Source organism: Rhipicephalus sanguineus, chromosome 9, assembly GCF_013339695.2.
Source record: "Rhipicephalus sanguineus isolate Rsan-2018 chromosome 9, BIME_Rsan_1.4, whole genome shotgun sequence".
NCBI lineage: Eukaryota > Metazoa > Arthropoda > Arachnida > Ixodida > Ixodidae > Rhipicephalus > Rhipicephalus sanguineus.
In genome coordinates, this window is record NC_051184.2 from 29,671,772 (window position 1) to 29,689,788 (window position 18,017).

The window sequence follows — 18,017 nt, forward strand, 5'->3', positions numbered from 1 at the left end:
CTTACTTTACCCTCAAGCCGACTTTCTTGTGTGTTGCATACCGTATTATAGTTGCGTAATTACCAGCACAGTTTTGGTTAGTGTTGGCTATCAAGATAACTGAAGGTAATTACAGTCGACGTCCGATTTCCCGGACCCTCAAGGGACCGCGAAAACGTCCGGAAAATCGGGCAGTCCGGAAAAACGAATGCACGTGAAAACGCACATTTTGGTAGGTATTTTTCGCTGACGGAGAGGGTCACAGCCGGAGTACAAGATTCCCATAGCAATTCAGCCAATGCATTGTTTAGGTGGCTCTGAAAAGAGCCGTTTATAAAAAAAAAAATACGACGTGGCCGGCACTACCTCATAGGTCAGCACTTGGGCGCAAAGAAGTCGCTTATTTTCTTTTGCACGGTCTGCTTGCCCGCGATTATGTCTGCCTCAATTTCAGTCAACGTCATGTTGCCGCTGTACACCAATGACAGTGTCATCAGTGCTCGCGTCAACTCCGTGTTCGTTGGCTGTGTAGGAGCTGGCTCTTCGTTCTCGGTGTCGGAGTCATCGGAATCCTCCGTAACTTGATGAATGATTTCGTCATCGGTCAACTCCGCACATAGCTCGAGAGGTCTTTGTCAGCGTCGGCGAAGCCCTCAAGGGTTATCTCGGCTGGAATCAACACGCCGCCAGCGCGCAGATCATCGAAGGCAACGTCCGCGGATGGCAGTTCGTCATCGTGAGCCTACGAGGTGGCTTTGTGCGCTTCGAAGGCGCGGATGAAGATGAAGGAGCAGTCGGTGCCATTGCTGTAAACGGCGAATCCGCTCGACGAAAAGCGCAGCACGAAACAGCTAGGAACTCGGTGGATGCTGAAGGTCGGGAAACATGATCGCTGAAGGTAGCGCGCAGCAGCAAACGATCAACCGCAGACACGACCGCAGAGCTGGCACAGCTGACAAAACAACACGTGAACGAACACAGTGAGGTTTGGCTTGGCTAAGCTACGGCTGGCAACGGATTGACACGTGCGGTTTCGAGGTTACGGCAGCCGCGGCGCGGTGCGGCGTTGCTGCTGATGCGAGTATGGTGGGTTCAAGGATATGAAAATGAAAACAACCAAAATGGCTACGTCGGTGGTGACTTTGGGTCGGCGGTTAACAGTAAAAAGTCCGGGAAATCGGATGGCGAAGGCTATAAGCGTCCGGAATTTCTGACTTTTTAATACATTAACTCTACGGGGAACTTGACGGTGCCACAGATGAGTCCGGGAAATCAGGCATGTCCGGAATTTCGGGCGTCCGGGAAATCGGACATCGACTGTAGTCGTAACTGAGAGTAAGTGCTAAAAACTAAACTTTTTAATACCAAAAGAATTGCAGTTGGTTGGGATATTATTGTCACAAACCCCTCTGACTAATTATTTTCCATGGAAAACTGCTTATATGTCTTGACCATTGTATTAACACAGGCATCAAAATATGCAACACTGAAGCTTCATTATGTTCTTCTATACAACGGACATCTGAGAAATAAGAGCACGTCACCAGATCAATCGCTTTTATTCAAGACATCTCGTATTTCTAAGAATCATTAGTCATACTGTATATGAGCAATTTTGCATGTATTAATTTTTACCACTCCCTTTTTGTATTGCCCTCGGGCCTTGAGGGCATGAATCAAAGTAAATGAGGTGCATAACACAAACCTAGGTCCGCAAACGGGTCGGCCTTGCGCCCGAGCGCCTCGAGATTCGGTGTGGATGCATTCCGCGTCAGCCCAGATGCTGGCATCCCCGCTCCGCTGCCGCCCGTCGAGGGGACGAGCGGCACCCACGTGCTGCCTGGGAACAGGGTGTCCCACGTCCCCGGCATGGTGTCGAGTTTGGCGGCTCCTCCGCCACTCTGAGTTGTCGCTGTCGAAGCGGCAGCCATGTTGAAGGCTGACACGCTGTTTGGGATGCCACCCTGCTTGTGCTGTATACAGGAAAGGGCCAGAAAAAAAAATTACCCCAGTTCCAACCAGTGCGAAAGCTGCAGTTTTCCTGTGTTTATCTAGTGATTTTTTTTTTACGCAACAGCGTTAAAGAGCTCGTTTCGCAGAAATTCCTGTGTCAACGTTGGCGTCTTTGGTTGTGAGCGAAAAAGCAGCCTAGGCCGTGAGCGAAAATTCGAGGCAGATGCAAATAATGAAAGGAGCCAGAGGGCGTTTGCACTTTGGCTTTCCTTGTGGCCCAGTTTAGGTCTCCACTGAGAAGCGAAGGCAGGCTAGCAATTCGGAAGGTGACGATAGTGTGCGTGCATGCGTGGGTGTGGATATCGCTATCGCGTTCAACTCTTAAAGGCGAAGCTTAAAGGTCACCCAATTTTTGCAATCACTGTGCACCTACCACTTCGTCAGTGACCAGGGCAGTCACGCCATCTGTGGGCATATCTGGGAACCGGAGCGTGACATGCGGACACTCATCTGTCATCAGGCCCAGCCCTAGAACAGCTCTAATGTTAATAAGCAGAAACATGGAATCCAAATGGTGTTTACAACCTAAGAATAAGTACAAGCTCTGCTCTTAGAACTGCAGTGTGCCTGCCATTGCTCTGTTCATGAGTGGTGCCAGGTTGTTTCTGTTGTAACTGTAAGCACGTTTTCGTTCCTAATGTGAATACAGCGCATATTATTCAGTGAAAGTTCGTTGTCCCTACTTAAAATATTACATCGCCCCAACCAGCAATGTTGGAATCTTTGCTGAAGTTTAACAAAGTCACACCTGACACGAAAATAACTTCGTTATATCTGAAAATTCGTTATAAACATGCATTCATAACACTGTATCTATGAGAAGACTACCCTTTATTCACTTCATCAGAACCGAAAATTCATCATATCGAGGTTTGAGTGTATCTGTGTTGCCGATCGGGCTTCACTGTACAAGGTTTCCAACTGCATGTCTATGCAGTTTACTCAAGTATAAGAAAATTCAGGAGCCCTTGCTTGCCTTATTGGAAAAATAGGGGGGCAAGTGAAGCTCGGTGTGCACATGCCTCATGTACTACTGTTCTTTCTAATCGCATTGTGCAATGCTCCTTCCCAACTGTTTCCTTCCTCCATGCCAGGAATTGGACTTTCGTCCCCGTGCTTTTAGTGCAACACTTCAGTTGCTACAGGCAATGATGACGATCATCTGTTCATATCCAGGCAACAATGAAACGTGGCCAAGTGAACTGACAAGTGACCCCGATAAAAGATTAGACTGCCGCATCAGAAATGGCTATCTCTGACAAGGCCACAATAGGGAGGGCATCAATCACAGTTGAACCGCTTTATAAGAGGCACTGATAACAGACAACTGGGTATAAGAGGCACCAGTGTGCCTACAGTGAAACGGGTTAATTAGAATATGAGAACCTGGCACACAGACCTGGATATAACGAATTACCGGTTATAACGAAGCAAATGAAGAAAAGCCTTGGTAATAGCTAGAGTGGTTTGAATGTATGCTTATAACGAAATTTCGGATATAGCGAAGTTATTTCGTGTCAAATGCAACTTTTATACTGTGGTTTCAGTGTAAGAGACACCACATATGAGGGATAAGAGCTGCTCCCTGGAGCACATCTCTTATAAAGCAGTTCGACTGTATGGAAAAATAGTCCATGCAAATACGCATGCAACTGGTGCACATGCGACAGCCGCATTCCTTTGCACTTGTGGGCGCCATGTTTTTTGCATGATGCTGAAATTTTAAAAAGTTTGCTTTTATATGTACAGTCAAATCCCATTACAACAAAATTGACGGGACGTGCGAAAAAGTTTGTTGTAATGGAATTTCTTTGCAGCAAAGTTTCATATGTATACCACAAAAGTTGGGAAGATCTGATGATTATGACTCGTCCTTTGGTCCCAGCAAAGGCATGCATTATCTTTTGCATTGGACTCTCGCTAACTCAGACGTACTTGCCTGCACACTGAGTGAACGTAATTCCTCACGAATAACACGCACAAAATATACATAAAACTTGGAGCTAAACTCGGGGTGTGGGTTTTACACGAATTTCAGTGCGCAAGTTGGGTTCACGGTACGCCTTCACAGTAATGCAATGAAGGCGCCCTCACATCTATACGCGGGCATCTTTTTTTTCTTTCTCCTGCGGTTTGTTGTAGGAGGTGCCGATTACATGCAGGGGTGGGTTATACACGAGAAAATACGATATTCAGACTACCCTCGGAGCGTGCCGAGCTCGCAGCGTGGCGAACGAGCATGCGAAAGCTTCGCTAGAGGCCAACTGAAATGCCGAAGCTCCGCACTACCATAGTCATAAGCAAACGACAGGAAAGCCATAACGCTTCATGCAAACGATAGTTCCGTTTTCAATCTGTGTGCGCTGGCCATGCGCGTGCCTTCGGAACTGCGTGGTTGCTATCTGTGATCGCGTCTACCGCGGTTTTGTCTGCAGCATTGAGGCAGGCAGCATTGCTTTGAGTTGGTGCGCGTTGGATGTGCGCGTACTTTCCTGGTCGCCCACGATCGCGTCAACACGACCGCATTTGTGTTGGCAGCAGTTGCGGCAGGATGTAGTTACGCTTGGACTAGGTGTGCGCTGGCCGCGCGTGTGCCTTCATAATGCGGTGATTGTTATACACAATCACAGGGCTAGTGATGACGAGCATAGTTTTGTTTTGAGCGCTACATCAAAAACATGGTGGGAGTTCTTGAAAAACGATTCTACCGCGACCCGCACGCGCGTCAAACACGCCCGCAGCATCATGGTGGATGGATGATCCATCGCCGAGCATCTCAATGGCGAAAAATTTACCGGGATGTGCGTGTGGTGGTAGAAAGCCCGTTTCCGATGAAGACATGGGTTTTTGCGATGCGGCCACACGGCTCTGGAAGTCACGAACCAACGAGAATTCATTGAGTTGCTAGCGGAATTTCGCGGCAATCCTAGGCAAGCTCCTTTTCCTTATGTGGTAGCACTCGCAAAAACTTCGTTGAAGCGGAAGCGCTCAGGAAAAATATTTGTTGTGACGAGACATTTTTTGAGTTTTTTCTGTGGTCGGCTGACAGAGAATCAAAAATTATTCGTTGTGGCGGAAATTTTGTTGTAGCGGAGTTCATTATAGTGGGATTCGACTGTACTGCATTACTCGACTGTAACGGGTCGACTTTTCCTAGTGACTTCAGCAGCTCTGTGACAGCGTCCCACCTGTGGTGTGTTCCCCGCGCTGACGCTGGTGCTGGCCCAGCCGGGAGCAGCAGAAGCCGGGGTGGCCGTGCCAAACGGGTCGAAGAGGTCGGCCCCACCTTTGGTGGCTGTCGGAGATTTGGCATCCAACAGGTTGACTGTGGGCACACCCGATGCAGGTGCTGCCCCCGCCGTGGAACTGGTGGCAAACGGGTCGAAGGCCGGGGTGCCGGGCGACGAGAGGTCGCCGATCAACGGTGGTTGCGCTGACTGTCAGGCAAGAGCAAAAAGACCAATCCGTGACCAATATCAAGATACCATGTATTCAGTAACAATGACGACAGTAACGTTTAGTCTCAAATATAGATGCATTTTATTAACTGTCCCAGATTGTACCGGTCAAAGTAGCTAGGTAGTCTGCCAACTCCCATCTGCCGAGCCTATGCAAAAACACAAACATAAGCATCAAAATATGTAGAGAACTTATGTTACTTAACCCGTTGCGGTCCAAAACTTTTATCCACTTTCCGCCTGTCTGGTCCGAAAATATTTCGCCAGTTTTGAGCACCGCAAAAGAAAAATAGCTATGCAAGAAAAACTCCGCAAATGTTTATTTTCACAGGTGACATTGTGCCTAAGTCTTCTGGCGATATTTGGGCAGCGTGTGGTGCCCGACAGCAGACCGCTGCGTCAGTGTTGCGTAGTTGGGAGGTGCCCAACAATGCATCGCAAAGGGTTAAAAACTAAACGTATATAACAAACATAACGAGAAACACAAATTATAATAAGGGAGAACGTCAATAAAGCAAACAGATATATAATGCAGTAATGCATGCAGAACAAACGAAACGCAAAATTTAGATTTTTTTTTTTGCAGACATGAGCATGTATGGTTGTAAAAGACGTTCAATGCAACAAATGTACTTTTGCGTATACAGTAGAACCCCGCTGATACGTTTTTGAAGGGACCGTAGGAAATAAACGTAAGAGACGGGAAACGTAAGAGCCGAAAAACAGGAAAAACGGCAAAATATTTAGTGGTACAGAATTTTATTTCAATTCTTACGAGCAGCACGAAAGTTGGCGCGCTCAGCCGCGATCTAGTCGATGGATAGAAACGCGGAGCTTAGGACGGCCTCATCCACAGAAATGTAATCAACGTATGTGATTTTTTTAACACCAACAGCTGTAGGCATGAAAGAACTAAGCACACGCAATCACGACAGGCGCGGCGAGTCCGACCGCGAACCGCACGCACGACCGTGCGAGCTCCAACCAGCTCGAACTCCTCCCGCTCTCCGACAAATAACGATGATGATGAGTCTACGCCGACGCGATGGCAGAAGTGAATGCCAATCTCGAAGGCCTTGCTTTCGCAAGCAATTACGTCATACACGCCATGTTTGTGCAATACAAATCTCAAAGGCTATGCTTTTGTCAATACTAAATGCCAATCTCGAAGGCCTTGCTTTCGCGGGCAGTTACGTCGTAGACGCCATCTTTGCAATTTGAATCTCGAAGGCCATGCTTTTGTTTGCATCAATTGAAAGATTCTGTTGCTTGCGCCTCTCATGCGGCTAATATTACGGTCAAACGAGGCCAAGCTGCGTGAAAATGCACCATGGCAGCTCTCTCTGGTAGTCACTCGGTCGGCTCCGAGCGCACTTCGCGACGTATCATACGGGAACGGTCCGACAGTTACGACGTAACAGCGGGGTTCCCAATACATTGTATCCTATGGGAGCTATGCCGGGACCGGCGGAAAACGACGTAACAGCCGGGAAAACGCAGCAGTGAGGAACGTAACAGCGGGGTTCTACTGTATTACACTAGTACTACAGGCTTGCTCGTAAGGGCAAACCTAAAACCCCTTTAGCAGCATAGAATAATCTCAAGATTAAAATTCCTTTACCAATTATATCATGATCACTTCCACATATCACATTCTCATTACCTGCAAGGCCCGCCTAAGCACTCATTGAGACTAACTCATTCTAAAGCAATCCGCCAACCTTTAAGTCATGTTAACACTCATAAACACTCCCTTTTTCCGTCAGCTATCTCCCACTGGAATAACTTATCCAACGATATTGTGTGTTAAAATATGACTGACTCGTTCATGAACCTCATTTAGTGTATCGAATTTTCACCACGAATTTTTGGCAATGTATGTATTTCATGTATTCATGTACCCACTCCTGCATGGGCTGTAAAGTGCCTGCAGTATATTAAAAAATAATAATAATAAACAGGTTCAGCTGTAACCATCAGAAGCTGTAAATGAAGACCATCCTGCACACAGGCAAAATGCCCTGCAAAGCTCACGTACCGCCTTCATCAAAATAATCCAGCACTGACCCTGTGATTGACAAGCAGGTCAAAGTTGGACGTCTGCTGGCTGGACAAAGAAGTGCCCAGGAGGTCGTCCACCATGCGGTCCGAGGACGCCTGAGCCTCTTTGCCGCTACCTTCGTCGATGGAGAAGCTCCCCAGGTTGAGCAGGTCCACTTCCTTGGCCTTGGACCGTGGCGGAGGCGCCGGCGGACTGCTGTTCACCGCCGCTGCGTTCCCACTGTCCGATGCTGAAAGCTTGTGCATCGGGCCCAGCAGGGTCTGGAGGGGGGATGGGGGAGTTAAATTTGAAATGACACATCTTCGCATTTTATTTCAAACCCAAGTCTTCATAACTGTTTTGTGCCCCGACCTAAGGTGCACTTTGCAAATGTCGTTGATTAGCGAGTGGGTACGAAGGGGCTGCGCCCACTCGCTCTTCTATGACGCCGTCGTTACGAGATCCGCAATCCCCACTTTACCCCGAGAATTTCTCCCCCATGTGAATACCCCTTTACGTCCCTGGTAAGACGCCCTAAGACTTTTCTCCCAGAGCGTGTTCATTATTAGGTTGCTCCGCCCATCGCGTGGCGCACTTTCAGTCGGCGTTCGTTTTGCTCTGGCTGGGCAGTTCTGCTTACTCGCGGGTCACCAGAATCTGCCAGGACAGATTTGTTCTGGAAGATATCTGGAAGGTTTCTGGCTATTAACGCCAAAGGAAAGACGATACGCGCTCGCCACCATTTTTGTGAGGACTCGACGGATCACAATGCGGGTGCTCTTCGGAAGCGGCCTGCCACTTCTATGGAGCCAGCTTTACCAGCGATATTCGCTGTATCCCATACCGCAAGTAAAAGACAGAGGAGACATTGGTCAGGGGCACAAAATGAACACATATCGACATTTTGAAAATTTTACCGCAGCACCTGCAATATTCCCATACTGAGCAAACAGTGCGTTGATTCCACTGCAAGTGAGAAGTTCTGCCCCATTAGTGCACGAAGCTTTTAATTTAAGGGGGAACATTGCTCTTTGCTCTTAATTTTTTAGAAGCGAAGGCATCTCCTGCTCGAGGGTATGTCCCACGGCGTGCTAGTCCACACTCACACTACGCATGCGCAACTCTCCTCCTTCCCTCTCTCTAACAGCTGCGCGTTACTCTCTCCACTTCTCTACCAGCACCTGCTCGCGCTTCTCCTGCGTTCTCGCTTCTGCTCTCGCGGCACATGCGCTACTCTCCTCCTCTAGTCTCCTCTCCTTCAAGTGGTAGAGCACTGCGCATGTTCAGTCCAGCGCTTGCTTCGGTTGACTCCTCTGAAATGCGGGCTCGACATGCCAAAATTCTCTCCTGCGCAGCACTGCGATGAGCGCCAGCGCATGCGCGTCCCCTCCCCCTCTCTCTCCTCTCCTATGCTGCTCCCCTCTCACGCGCCTGTAGACCGCGTTCCCCGCTCGACCTGTGAGAATTAACGGCCAGGCTAGAGGGAGGACACGATGCGCGTAGTGTTCCTCTTTGTGTTCCACGACACGAGGTCGGTAGCATGCCCAACGAACGCCAATGGAACGCGATCGTGCAAATGCTCCGGCTTCGCATTGCCTCGTGGTCCCCTTTAGCGGGAGATGGTGTAACTTTTTTTATTTCTTGATCAATTTTGATGAAACTTGCTGAGTTGATGTATATTTGTGTGCTGATTTCACATATACAATTCTTTTTTCTAGTATAATCTGTATTTCTTAAAGTGCAAAATATTTCATCTGCTTTTTGGGAGAAACATTTTTCCTAAATTGAGGGATGCAAAGTAAATCAGCATACGGCAATAATCTGGAATCATAACTGTGCGCAGTACAACAAATATGGTCATTCTAGACGCATTCGGCAAGGGAGCGACAATTATTATCTGCCCCCGGCCCTCCCTCCCTTTTTACAGCGAAAGCTGTTATGAGATCATTTCACCGGCCGTTTTTGGCGCCGTAGTTGTCCGCCTCCGCCGCCGCCGCCGCCGCCGGTGTCCGTAACCAGTATCACTTGAAATAAGAAAAAAAAATGAAGAAAAAAATTCCAGGATGGAACGAGGTTCGAACCCGGGCCCTCTGCGTGGGAGCCCAGTATTCAACCTCTGAGCCATGCCGGTGTTTGAAACTGCTTTGCAAAAAGGTCCTATACAGGCTTCATGTCGGGAAGAAACCACATTAGCATATGTAGTATAGCGTGGTTGAAGAGTAAAATAAGCACCAAGTGTCGCACAACGCGAATTCTGTAAACAGGCGTCACACAATGCGAATTGCGCAACGAGTAGGTTGTTGAATGCTTCGAACCCATTACAAAGGGCTCTGCCATAATTCTCCATCATCATCAGGCACAGCATCAACAAAGTGCGCATAATGCCTTACATGCGTTTAGCAGGTACCAACGCTCTCCGTAGAATGACGAAAAATGGCACAGTGCCTGCTGCCCTACTTCTCAAAAATTACAATGATTTATAGCGTAGTGGGTTCCTCGCAAGTGCACTTGTATTGGTTGCCAAGGAAGCCCATAAGCGCATGATCCATTTCCTCGGGGTCTCAGTAAAGTTCTCTCCCCCCCCCCCCCGTCTCTCTCCCACGTCAACGTATGTTATACAGCATGACGGGAGAGTGAAATAGCGACCGGGCGTCACCCAATGCAAATTACATAACTGGTGGGCCGTTTAAAGATTCCAACCCATTACAAAGGGCTGAGCCATAATTCTTCATCGTCATCAGTCGTCGCGTCAACAAAGTGCACATAATGCCTTACAGACGTGTAGGTGGTGCCTCGCTTCTCTGCAGAATGACGAATAATGGCTTAGCAGATGCTTACCAACTTCACAAAAATTGTGATTTACGGCGTAGTGGGTACCTTTCTAGTGTACTTGTATTGTAGTCCCAAGAGAGCTTAACGGGCTCTAGAAACGCCGCTCTTCCAGCTTTCGCTGTGACTGTGCTGCGTTTTCAGCGCAGGCCTTTTTTGCAACGCCCTCCACTTTCTAGCCTTCAAATGTCCCCAAACACGCTGCATACGCTTCAGGGGGCTGGCACTTGAAGGAGCCGCCGGTCAAAGTTTTGTTATCTACCGTGCAGAAGCAAGCGTTGGCCAAGCAGCTATGCATAGATTAACTGGAGCCCAGGCCGAGTGCCACTGTTGTGCTTGATCATCATGCTTCATCGCCCCGAGTGCTGCGGGACAAAAAACTTTGGCACTCGTTCACAGCAGCATTCAAGAGGGCTGCCAATGCCATTCTCCATGCAAAAAAGACAAACTGTGCAGCAGGATGCAAGTTTGGAGTTTCTTAACCGGTAGTGCCTGTAGTGTGACCAAATTTTGACATGTTATGCCAAGTTCCAGGGGTTTTCGCCGGCTGAAGTCTGGACGCTTCCCGGAGCTTGCAGCACACATGAATGAACTATGCCAATGGTCTCTGCTAGTGACATGCGAAATATATCGTGCAAGGTACCTGTGTCTTCGATTGAGAAACAGGAATACCGAGAACAGCATCAAGAAACCCAAGGCCAGCAAGGCCTGGGCATCAATGTTCAGGAAGAGGGCTGGCTTGACGATGACAGGTGAGCATGTGTAGTCAGTCTAGTGACTATGTAAATCAATTTTCATTATGAAATGTGCTCACACATTTGTTCTTTACTTTGTTTCGTTGTTTTTTTTTAAGTCGACCTATATATGAGTTGACTTACAACCATGTAAATATGGTATTTCTTGGTCCACAATGTTCTTCAATGTCAGAATCCTTCTATTAACACAAGGGAAGGGTTATCAAGACTGCTACCTGCTTAAAAACAAGGCTTACAGCAAGAAGGGTTAACTGAAGCCACTAATTCAAATGAGGATTTGGGGCAAAAGCATTAACTGCGCCCAGTGCTGGGCAGTATCGAAGATACATGTATCTTAGATACTATCTTAGATACTCTATGAGTATCTTGTATCTGTATCGCGATACTTCTCGGAAGACGAGTATCTGTATCTGTATTTCCGATACATTCGATAATGTATCGTGTATCTTAAGATACAAGATACTTCTATTGCAACACAGCCGTGCGAAACAATAATCGCTGGCCAAGCTCCGCTTCTCAAGCTGGTACTGGTGCCACTAAGCCATCTGAATAAGTCTTAGGGCAGTGACGCAATTTTATTTTTCCGCCAGAGTACCCCAGTGCGGGCAGAAGATGAGGAAGACAAGCGCGCGGACGTCTACGTCCAGCCCACGTACCTTTTGTTTGCTCGATTTCTTTTCTTTTTAGTTGCGCCAATGCCGCGACACTTGCTCTTAGCCACTGTCCTGCGCCACGTCTGTTGCGCAAATTCTTGTGTTGCTACAGCGTCGTTATTGAAGATTCCCTTGAGTCTTGCTCCGTAACGAAATGTGATGCGTGCAGGAATGGGGTTCCTTTGCGCCGTGTGGATTTTGCATATCAGCGATTTGAATGATCTCGTGGATGTAAGTTTGACTTGCAAGCCATGAATTAACTTATATGCAAATAAGAATCTAACAACGTTAGCACCACTGGTACTGATCTAAAAGAGCAAGCGTTTACCTAACAGAAACTATCTTGGCGTACCGTATTTTTCACTTCTTGCTACATTCATTCAAAGAATTTATGAAATCATAATTTGATTATTAGCACAAGTGCTTCCTTAGCTGTCACTTTACATCCCTTACATTACCTAAGTCTCTGCACTGTTTTTCCGGTCTGGTCACTGCAGTATGTCTTTCGCAACGCGCTCCCAAAATAAGATCTCTGCTTTATTATTCTTCTGTCTACTTTATTTCCACTACTGTTTACATATTTACACGTTGCCAAGGCAATTGTGAAAACAAATATATAATTATGTGGGCGTGCCTTGAGTAAACAGTACAAAACATTCTGCTTACCGCTTAAGAAAATAGCGAAATTGAGTTTGCGTTATAATAATGGCAATCATTAGGAGCCATCTTAAAGATGTTAGGAAGGGGATTTGAGAAACTTTGTTTTGCTGAATGCTCTGTTTTGCTCATGAACGTCCCAACGAGCCGTTTTAGGCAATTTTCCATAGGCACTGAATTTTCCATTGTCTCAACAGGTAAGTTGACAATACTTCATGCTCGTAGCTGTTAAGGGCGCCATCTGTATTGTGTTTCTGCACAAATTCAATGTGAATGTTTGATACACAACCACCTCTCTCTTTACTTATATTTGTTTTCCTGTTTCAGGCTTTCTTGAATATTTTTCGCATTACTAATCGCCACATAACGGGAGCTATAAGTGGCAATAGCGCGAATAGCGGCGGTGTGCTGCGACGCTTTATGGAAATATACAATACGTCTGAGACGTATCTGTGTTGCACATGTTCTCTCGTTGAAGAAAATTGCTAAAAAGATTGCACGTGAGTGAGTATAGGTTCCTTTACGCCAGCAGATAAGTAGAATATGACAATTCATTGCAGTTTTAGGTCATCTACGTATACACCAGGGGTCTCAAACTGAGTTTATAGCCAGCGGACCGCAGTCGCGAAATTTAGTTGCAATGGCCTGGGCAGTGAAGGTGGTGGGAGAGAGTTTGAACAAAATGACGTTTGAGAAGAAGCCTTTCCCGTATCTCATATATAGGTCATTTCTGAAGGGGATTTAGAGTCAGGATTCGAGAAACATCGATAGGGATGTGCAGAATGACTGATATCTGGACGCGGATTCTGAAATATAGAGTTTTTGTTCCACGGTTATGTTTTGGCACATGGTGACCACATGTTCCTCAAGAAAGGAATGCTTGAGACCAGTCATGTCTGTGCAGATTACGAACATACTTATTTAGAAAATAACAACAAATGAGACGAAGACGGTCATGTGTGCGGGCCGGGCCGCTAGCGAAATGGCTCAAACCCCTAGTATACACCATGCCCCCCCCCCCCCCCAAAAAAAAGAAAATAAAAGTCGCTACCAGCGCTGTTGCTGCCGTACACCTGTCCGGATATACGGCATTCTGCAAGCTGTCTTTTACGGACAAAGTAAAAGTCCACACCGGTATTTGCGCCTTCGTGAGAAGGCTTCTCATTGAAGTTGTCGTGATTATATGGCAAACTGTTAGATGGTCGGCAAGCTGTGCAATGCAAGTAGCGCTGTCAGCGAAATGTACAAAGAATTGTCCTGTGGAGAAGCTAAACCAAACCCCAATAAATTAATTTGGAAGGAAACTAATGTACTTTGAGCAGGAAGGGCAAAACTTTTGAGATACTAACAGACATTTCATTCAAGTGAAACAAAATAGGCCACTCTTAAGAAATTTTCAAGCAGACATTTTCGTGCATAGGCGTTTGCTGCTACATTATATGGATCTATAATAACAAATCTGAGAATGTATCGAAGTATCTTAAGATACAATTGCCAAGTATCGTATCGGATACAATTTTTGCAGCAGTATCTTGTATCTGTATCTCCAATACTTCTTGCCTGAGTATCTTGTATCGTATCTCGATACAATTTCAAAGTATCTTTGCCCAGCCCTGACTGCGCCCAATCACAAACACTTTCACTGTCAAACTCGATGTTGCGGGGAGTTGGCATGGGACTTCAAGGTGACGTTAATAATAATAATATCTGGATTTTTTACACCCCAAACCATGATATGATTATGAGGGATGCCGTAGTGCTCCAGAAATTTTGACCATCTGGCATTCTTTAGCGTGCATTGACATCACACAGTACACGGGCTTCTAGCATTTCGCCTCCATCGAAATGCGACCACCGTGGCCGGGACGGGTGAGCGGCCAAGCACTGTAACCGCTACACCACCGCAGTGGACTCAAGGTGACGCTGCCATCTGAACTTTCTGTTTATGCATCTTCTGGCTTACCTAGCATCTTCTCACGTCAACAGATGACTCTGACATTATGGAAGGGTACCTCATCATTACAAGTGACGCCAATATTCCCTTATGTGCCCCTTTTAGTCTAAAAGGTAAGCAGTGCTGCTGCGAAGATGTCCGAAATATTGGCGGCCAAACAATCAGTCACCGACTATAAAGAGTGTAAAGTGAGAAAAAAGAAACTCCTTGAAGCATGGACAAATACTTGCCTCTGCAGATGTGGTGGCACTTGGAATGTCGCTTTCTGAGTGCTGCGGCGAAGTGTCCCTGCTTGGTAAGCTGGGCGTCGCAGGCGGAGGTGGCCTAGCAGGAGCGTTCCTAGAGAAGTGGCCTGCAACGATGATTGGCTGAATTACCTCACCGCGTTCCTAGACTACCGAATAGCACACAAGGTTCCCTATGAAATATGAAAGACTCAGTCTCAAAACTTGAAAAAGTACCGACACAACAATGTTTGATCTATACGGTGCCATGTACACTATGTGCAGCCCAAAAGTGGGGAGAAGGATCCAAGCAGTAACATTCCAAGCAGCAGCCAAAAAGAGGGTAATGCCAAAAGCAGATGTAGGATTCTGACCATGGACAAGAAAAAAGAAGGCTGTACCCAGTTGTGCATTGAGAAGGGGCAAATGCAACGAAAGGAAGTATATCCCAATTGGTACGGCCACATTGATTGTACATGAAAATTTAGTCAACGTTTGGCAAAAAAGCTCAGCACAGCTATATGAATTTTCTTTATGATAGAGCGCATTTGGGACTGTATTCTAGGGTGGTCAGTGGCTACAGGATATTTCCTGCAAGGTGTCAAACAACCGTGCTCACCAATGCAGGCCTCGAGCTCTTCGTCGGTGCTGAACAGGATGGCGGCGCTCGTCTCCAGGTGCTCGAGGTCGGCCCACAGACCGTTAGTGAGCCGTGGACTGGGAGAGCCACCGACTTGGACTTCGAGCGTTAGCTGGAAGCCCTCCGGGTACCGGTCCAACTCCTCGATACCATCAAGCTCATGCCTGCATCACATTCGTTCACATGGATAACATCTGTGTACTACAGCTCAGACCACTTATAATGTAACCGCTTACAGTGCAGTACCGGCTATAATGCAGTTTTTCTGACTCCCGTTTACCCTCCCATAGAACTCCATGTATACGCATGCCGCTTATTGTGCAGTCCTCCGAAATAAAAGACCGGTTATAATGCGGCTGCCGGAACGTTCTCAGAGATGCGAGGGAGCAAGCGTGCTTCTCAGCGGAGATGCGGCGACGGCGTTACGAAGGAGGAGGGGATGCGGAACGAATGAACAAGGAGCGGGGGGAGAAAAAAAGGGGCATGGCGGTGGGGGACAGCAGCCCGGCGTGGGTGTGTGGTGTGAGGAGGGGGAGCGGTTGCGTGGCCGACGGAGAAGCCTTTGCCCCCTTGACATGCGCGCTTTGCCCCGGCCGCATGACATGCGCGCTCCGCTACGTACGGGCGCCCGCTTCCGCATCAAGAGCGCGTTACCGCTATTTGTCTCCGTCGGCAAAATAGTTGCTTCGTCGTAGAGCGCAGATATCGCGCGTGCAACCTCAATTCCCCCGCAAGTAACAATGCTTTCAGACGCGATTGAGCTTTCGCCTTTGCCACCAACAGGCGGACTTACAAGCTTGAGAGACTTTTTCAGGATAGTTGCCGTGACTGTTCTCCCGACCGCGAACTGAAACTGCATTTCACGCGTGATGCCCTCGGTTTATCTCCGTGTTGCCTAGGGCAAGCTTCTCGCGGCGGCATGCCAAGTTGCAACGCGCACGCTAGGCCTAACGAGCGCTAGCTGCCATGTCGGCGGCCGCGGACTACAGAAGTTGCGGTTTGGTGCCAAGTCAATGAAACATTTTGCAGTTGTATTTAGAAGGGGTGACTTACATCTTTAACGAAAACGCGGGCGTGCGTGTGAAACACTCGGGTGGTGCTTTGTCGTCGCCACCGTTTTCGACATGGCGCACGCGCAGTGTGCTACCGCGGCGACTTCCCGTGACGGCGCATTTTTCCCGCGTTCGTTATGTCGGCACCGCAGGTCCGCGGACGCTAACCGTTCAACATTTCCAAATGTAAGCGGACGCAAACTTACGTCCCAGTCGCATGCCTCGATAGTCGGAATCGTGCGCCTACCCGTTGGTCATGTTTTGCACACGTGCAACCTTTAAAAAATGTTGTTTTGGTTATAGTGCGGATATTCGAGACTCCGGCGACTTACGTTATAAGCGGTCTATGCTGTACTCGGCCAACATTCGAAGTTGAAATATGGAAGGTGAGCTCGGGGGAACAAAGCGGGTAACAAATGCTACGCTTCATCTTGCTCTTCCTTTTGTGCTAATTGCTATAGAAAGTTATAATCAAATGAATCAAGCAGAAAATTAGGCCAGGGAAAGCATATAGGATGTTAATTGTTGTGTTTAACTATTGTACTAATAGTGACATAAATTGAAATGAATTGAAATGAAACCTTTTGCCTGAAAGCTCCTGTGTATCGCATGCGCTTTCTTCCAAGCTGTTTTGACCAAGCGAAATTTCAGTCGCGCGTTCCGGAATGCAGAGAAAAAGTAGGCAGAGGTCGATGACATGAACCTTCTGTTTTCATACAAGTAATGCGAAAAGCTCATTTCTTTCAAAGTTAGGGCAGCTGCTGCTGAACAGCATTTTAGGTGAGCCAAAAAACCACATCTCTGCGTACCTGCAAAATGATAACTGTGACGTGCCGGGCGCCACAAATCCAGAGTACAGTTGAACCTGGCAGATCTTTATGGGTGACACCTGTAAGACAAAAGGTGCTGGTCTTCAGGCAAGCACGAAAGCCATCATTTCCCTACTGGGTTGTAAATGACGTCAGCTACAGAACCGATTTCCGAGCTTCAATGTTAGAAACAACATGATGTGACAACACGATAACGCAACATTAGGTGACACATGTGAGCCCTTTAAAGCCAGACAAAGTATTGCAAAAAAAAAACAAAAAAAACTTAAGGGTTTTCACATAAGAAATCTTTTTAGCAGCAGCAACGGTGACGACAACATCATCAAAAACCAAAGCCCCAAAAGTCCCGCCTGTGCATGTGTTATAAGCCTTTTCGTTTGTGCCTGGTTCGCAATTTTTAAACATGCTAATGGAGTAGCAACGTGCCCAAACGTCCTCCCAAAATTTTCAATTCGAGTGCAACAGACTTCATTCTAATCGCTCTGGTGGTCCCCTTATGACAAGCACTTTCGTGCTTGACAAGTATCAGAAAATTGAAAATTCAATTCCGGAGTTTTACTTGCCAAAACCAAGAAGTGATCATGAGGCATGTCATAGTGGACTTTTAATCTTGACCACCTGGAGCTCGGCAGACGGCCGAGAAAGAATGGTACTATGCCGTGCATGGTTGTAGGTCTCGCTCACCATATTTTACAGCGAAACTGTCTTTACCTAACATGTGCCACAGTAGTAGTAGTAGTAAGAGTCCGCTGAAATGCCATTGGCTGAGCTGGCAGTTTACGTGATCTCACTTTGACGAATAAGGTGTAAGCATGCGCATTTCAGATCTACTAGTGGTAAATTCACGACATCACGCGATCTCACTAGCTGATCACAAAGACTTGCGTGCTTTTCCTAACCACACGTGGTCTCGCTAGCCAATTGTATAGACT

General features: G+C 47.3%; 1 protein-coding gene across 1 annotated transcript in view; it reads right to left on the bottom strand.

Annotated features, from left to right (window-relative positions):
• Window positions 1-1,655: 1,655 nt before the first annotated feature.
• Window positions 1,656-18,017, bottom strand: part of LOC119405416 (cyclin-G-associated kinase) — a 54,588-nt gene continuing 38,226 nt past the window's right edge. The window contains exons 15-20 of the mRNA XM_037672254.1: window positions 17,065-17,166; window positions 15,183-15,367; window positions 14,570-14,691; window positions 7,518-7,772; window positions 5,181-5,429; window positions 1,656-1,952 (exon numbers count right to left, since the gene is read on the bottom strand). Coding sequence (XP_037528182.1) covers window positions 1,656-1,952; window positions 5,181-5,429; window positions 7,518-7,772; window positions 14,570-14,691; window positions 15,183-15,367; window positions 17,065-17,166 — 1,210 coding nt within the window. The remainder of the gene's footprint in view (window positions 1,953-5,180; window positions 5,430-7,517; window positions 7,773-14,569; window positions 14,692-15,182; window positions 15,368-17,064; window positions 17,167-18,017) is intronic.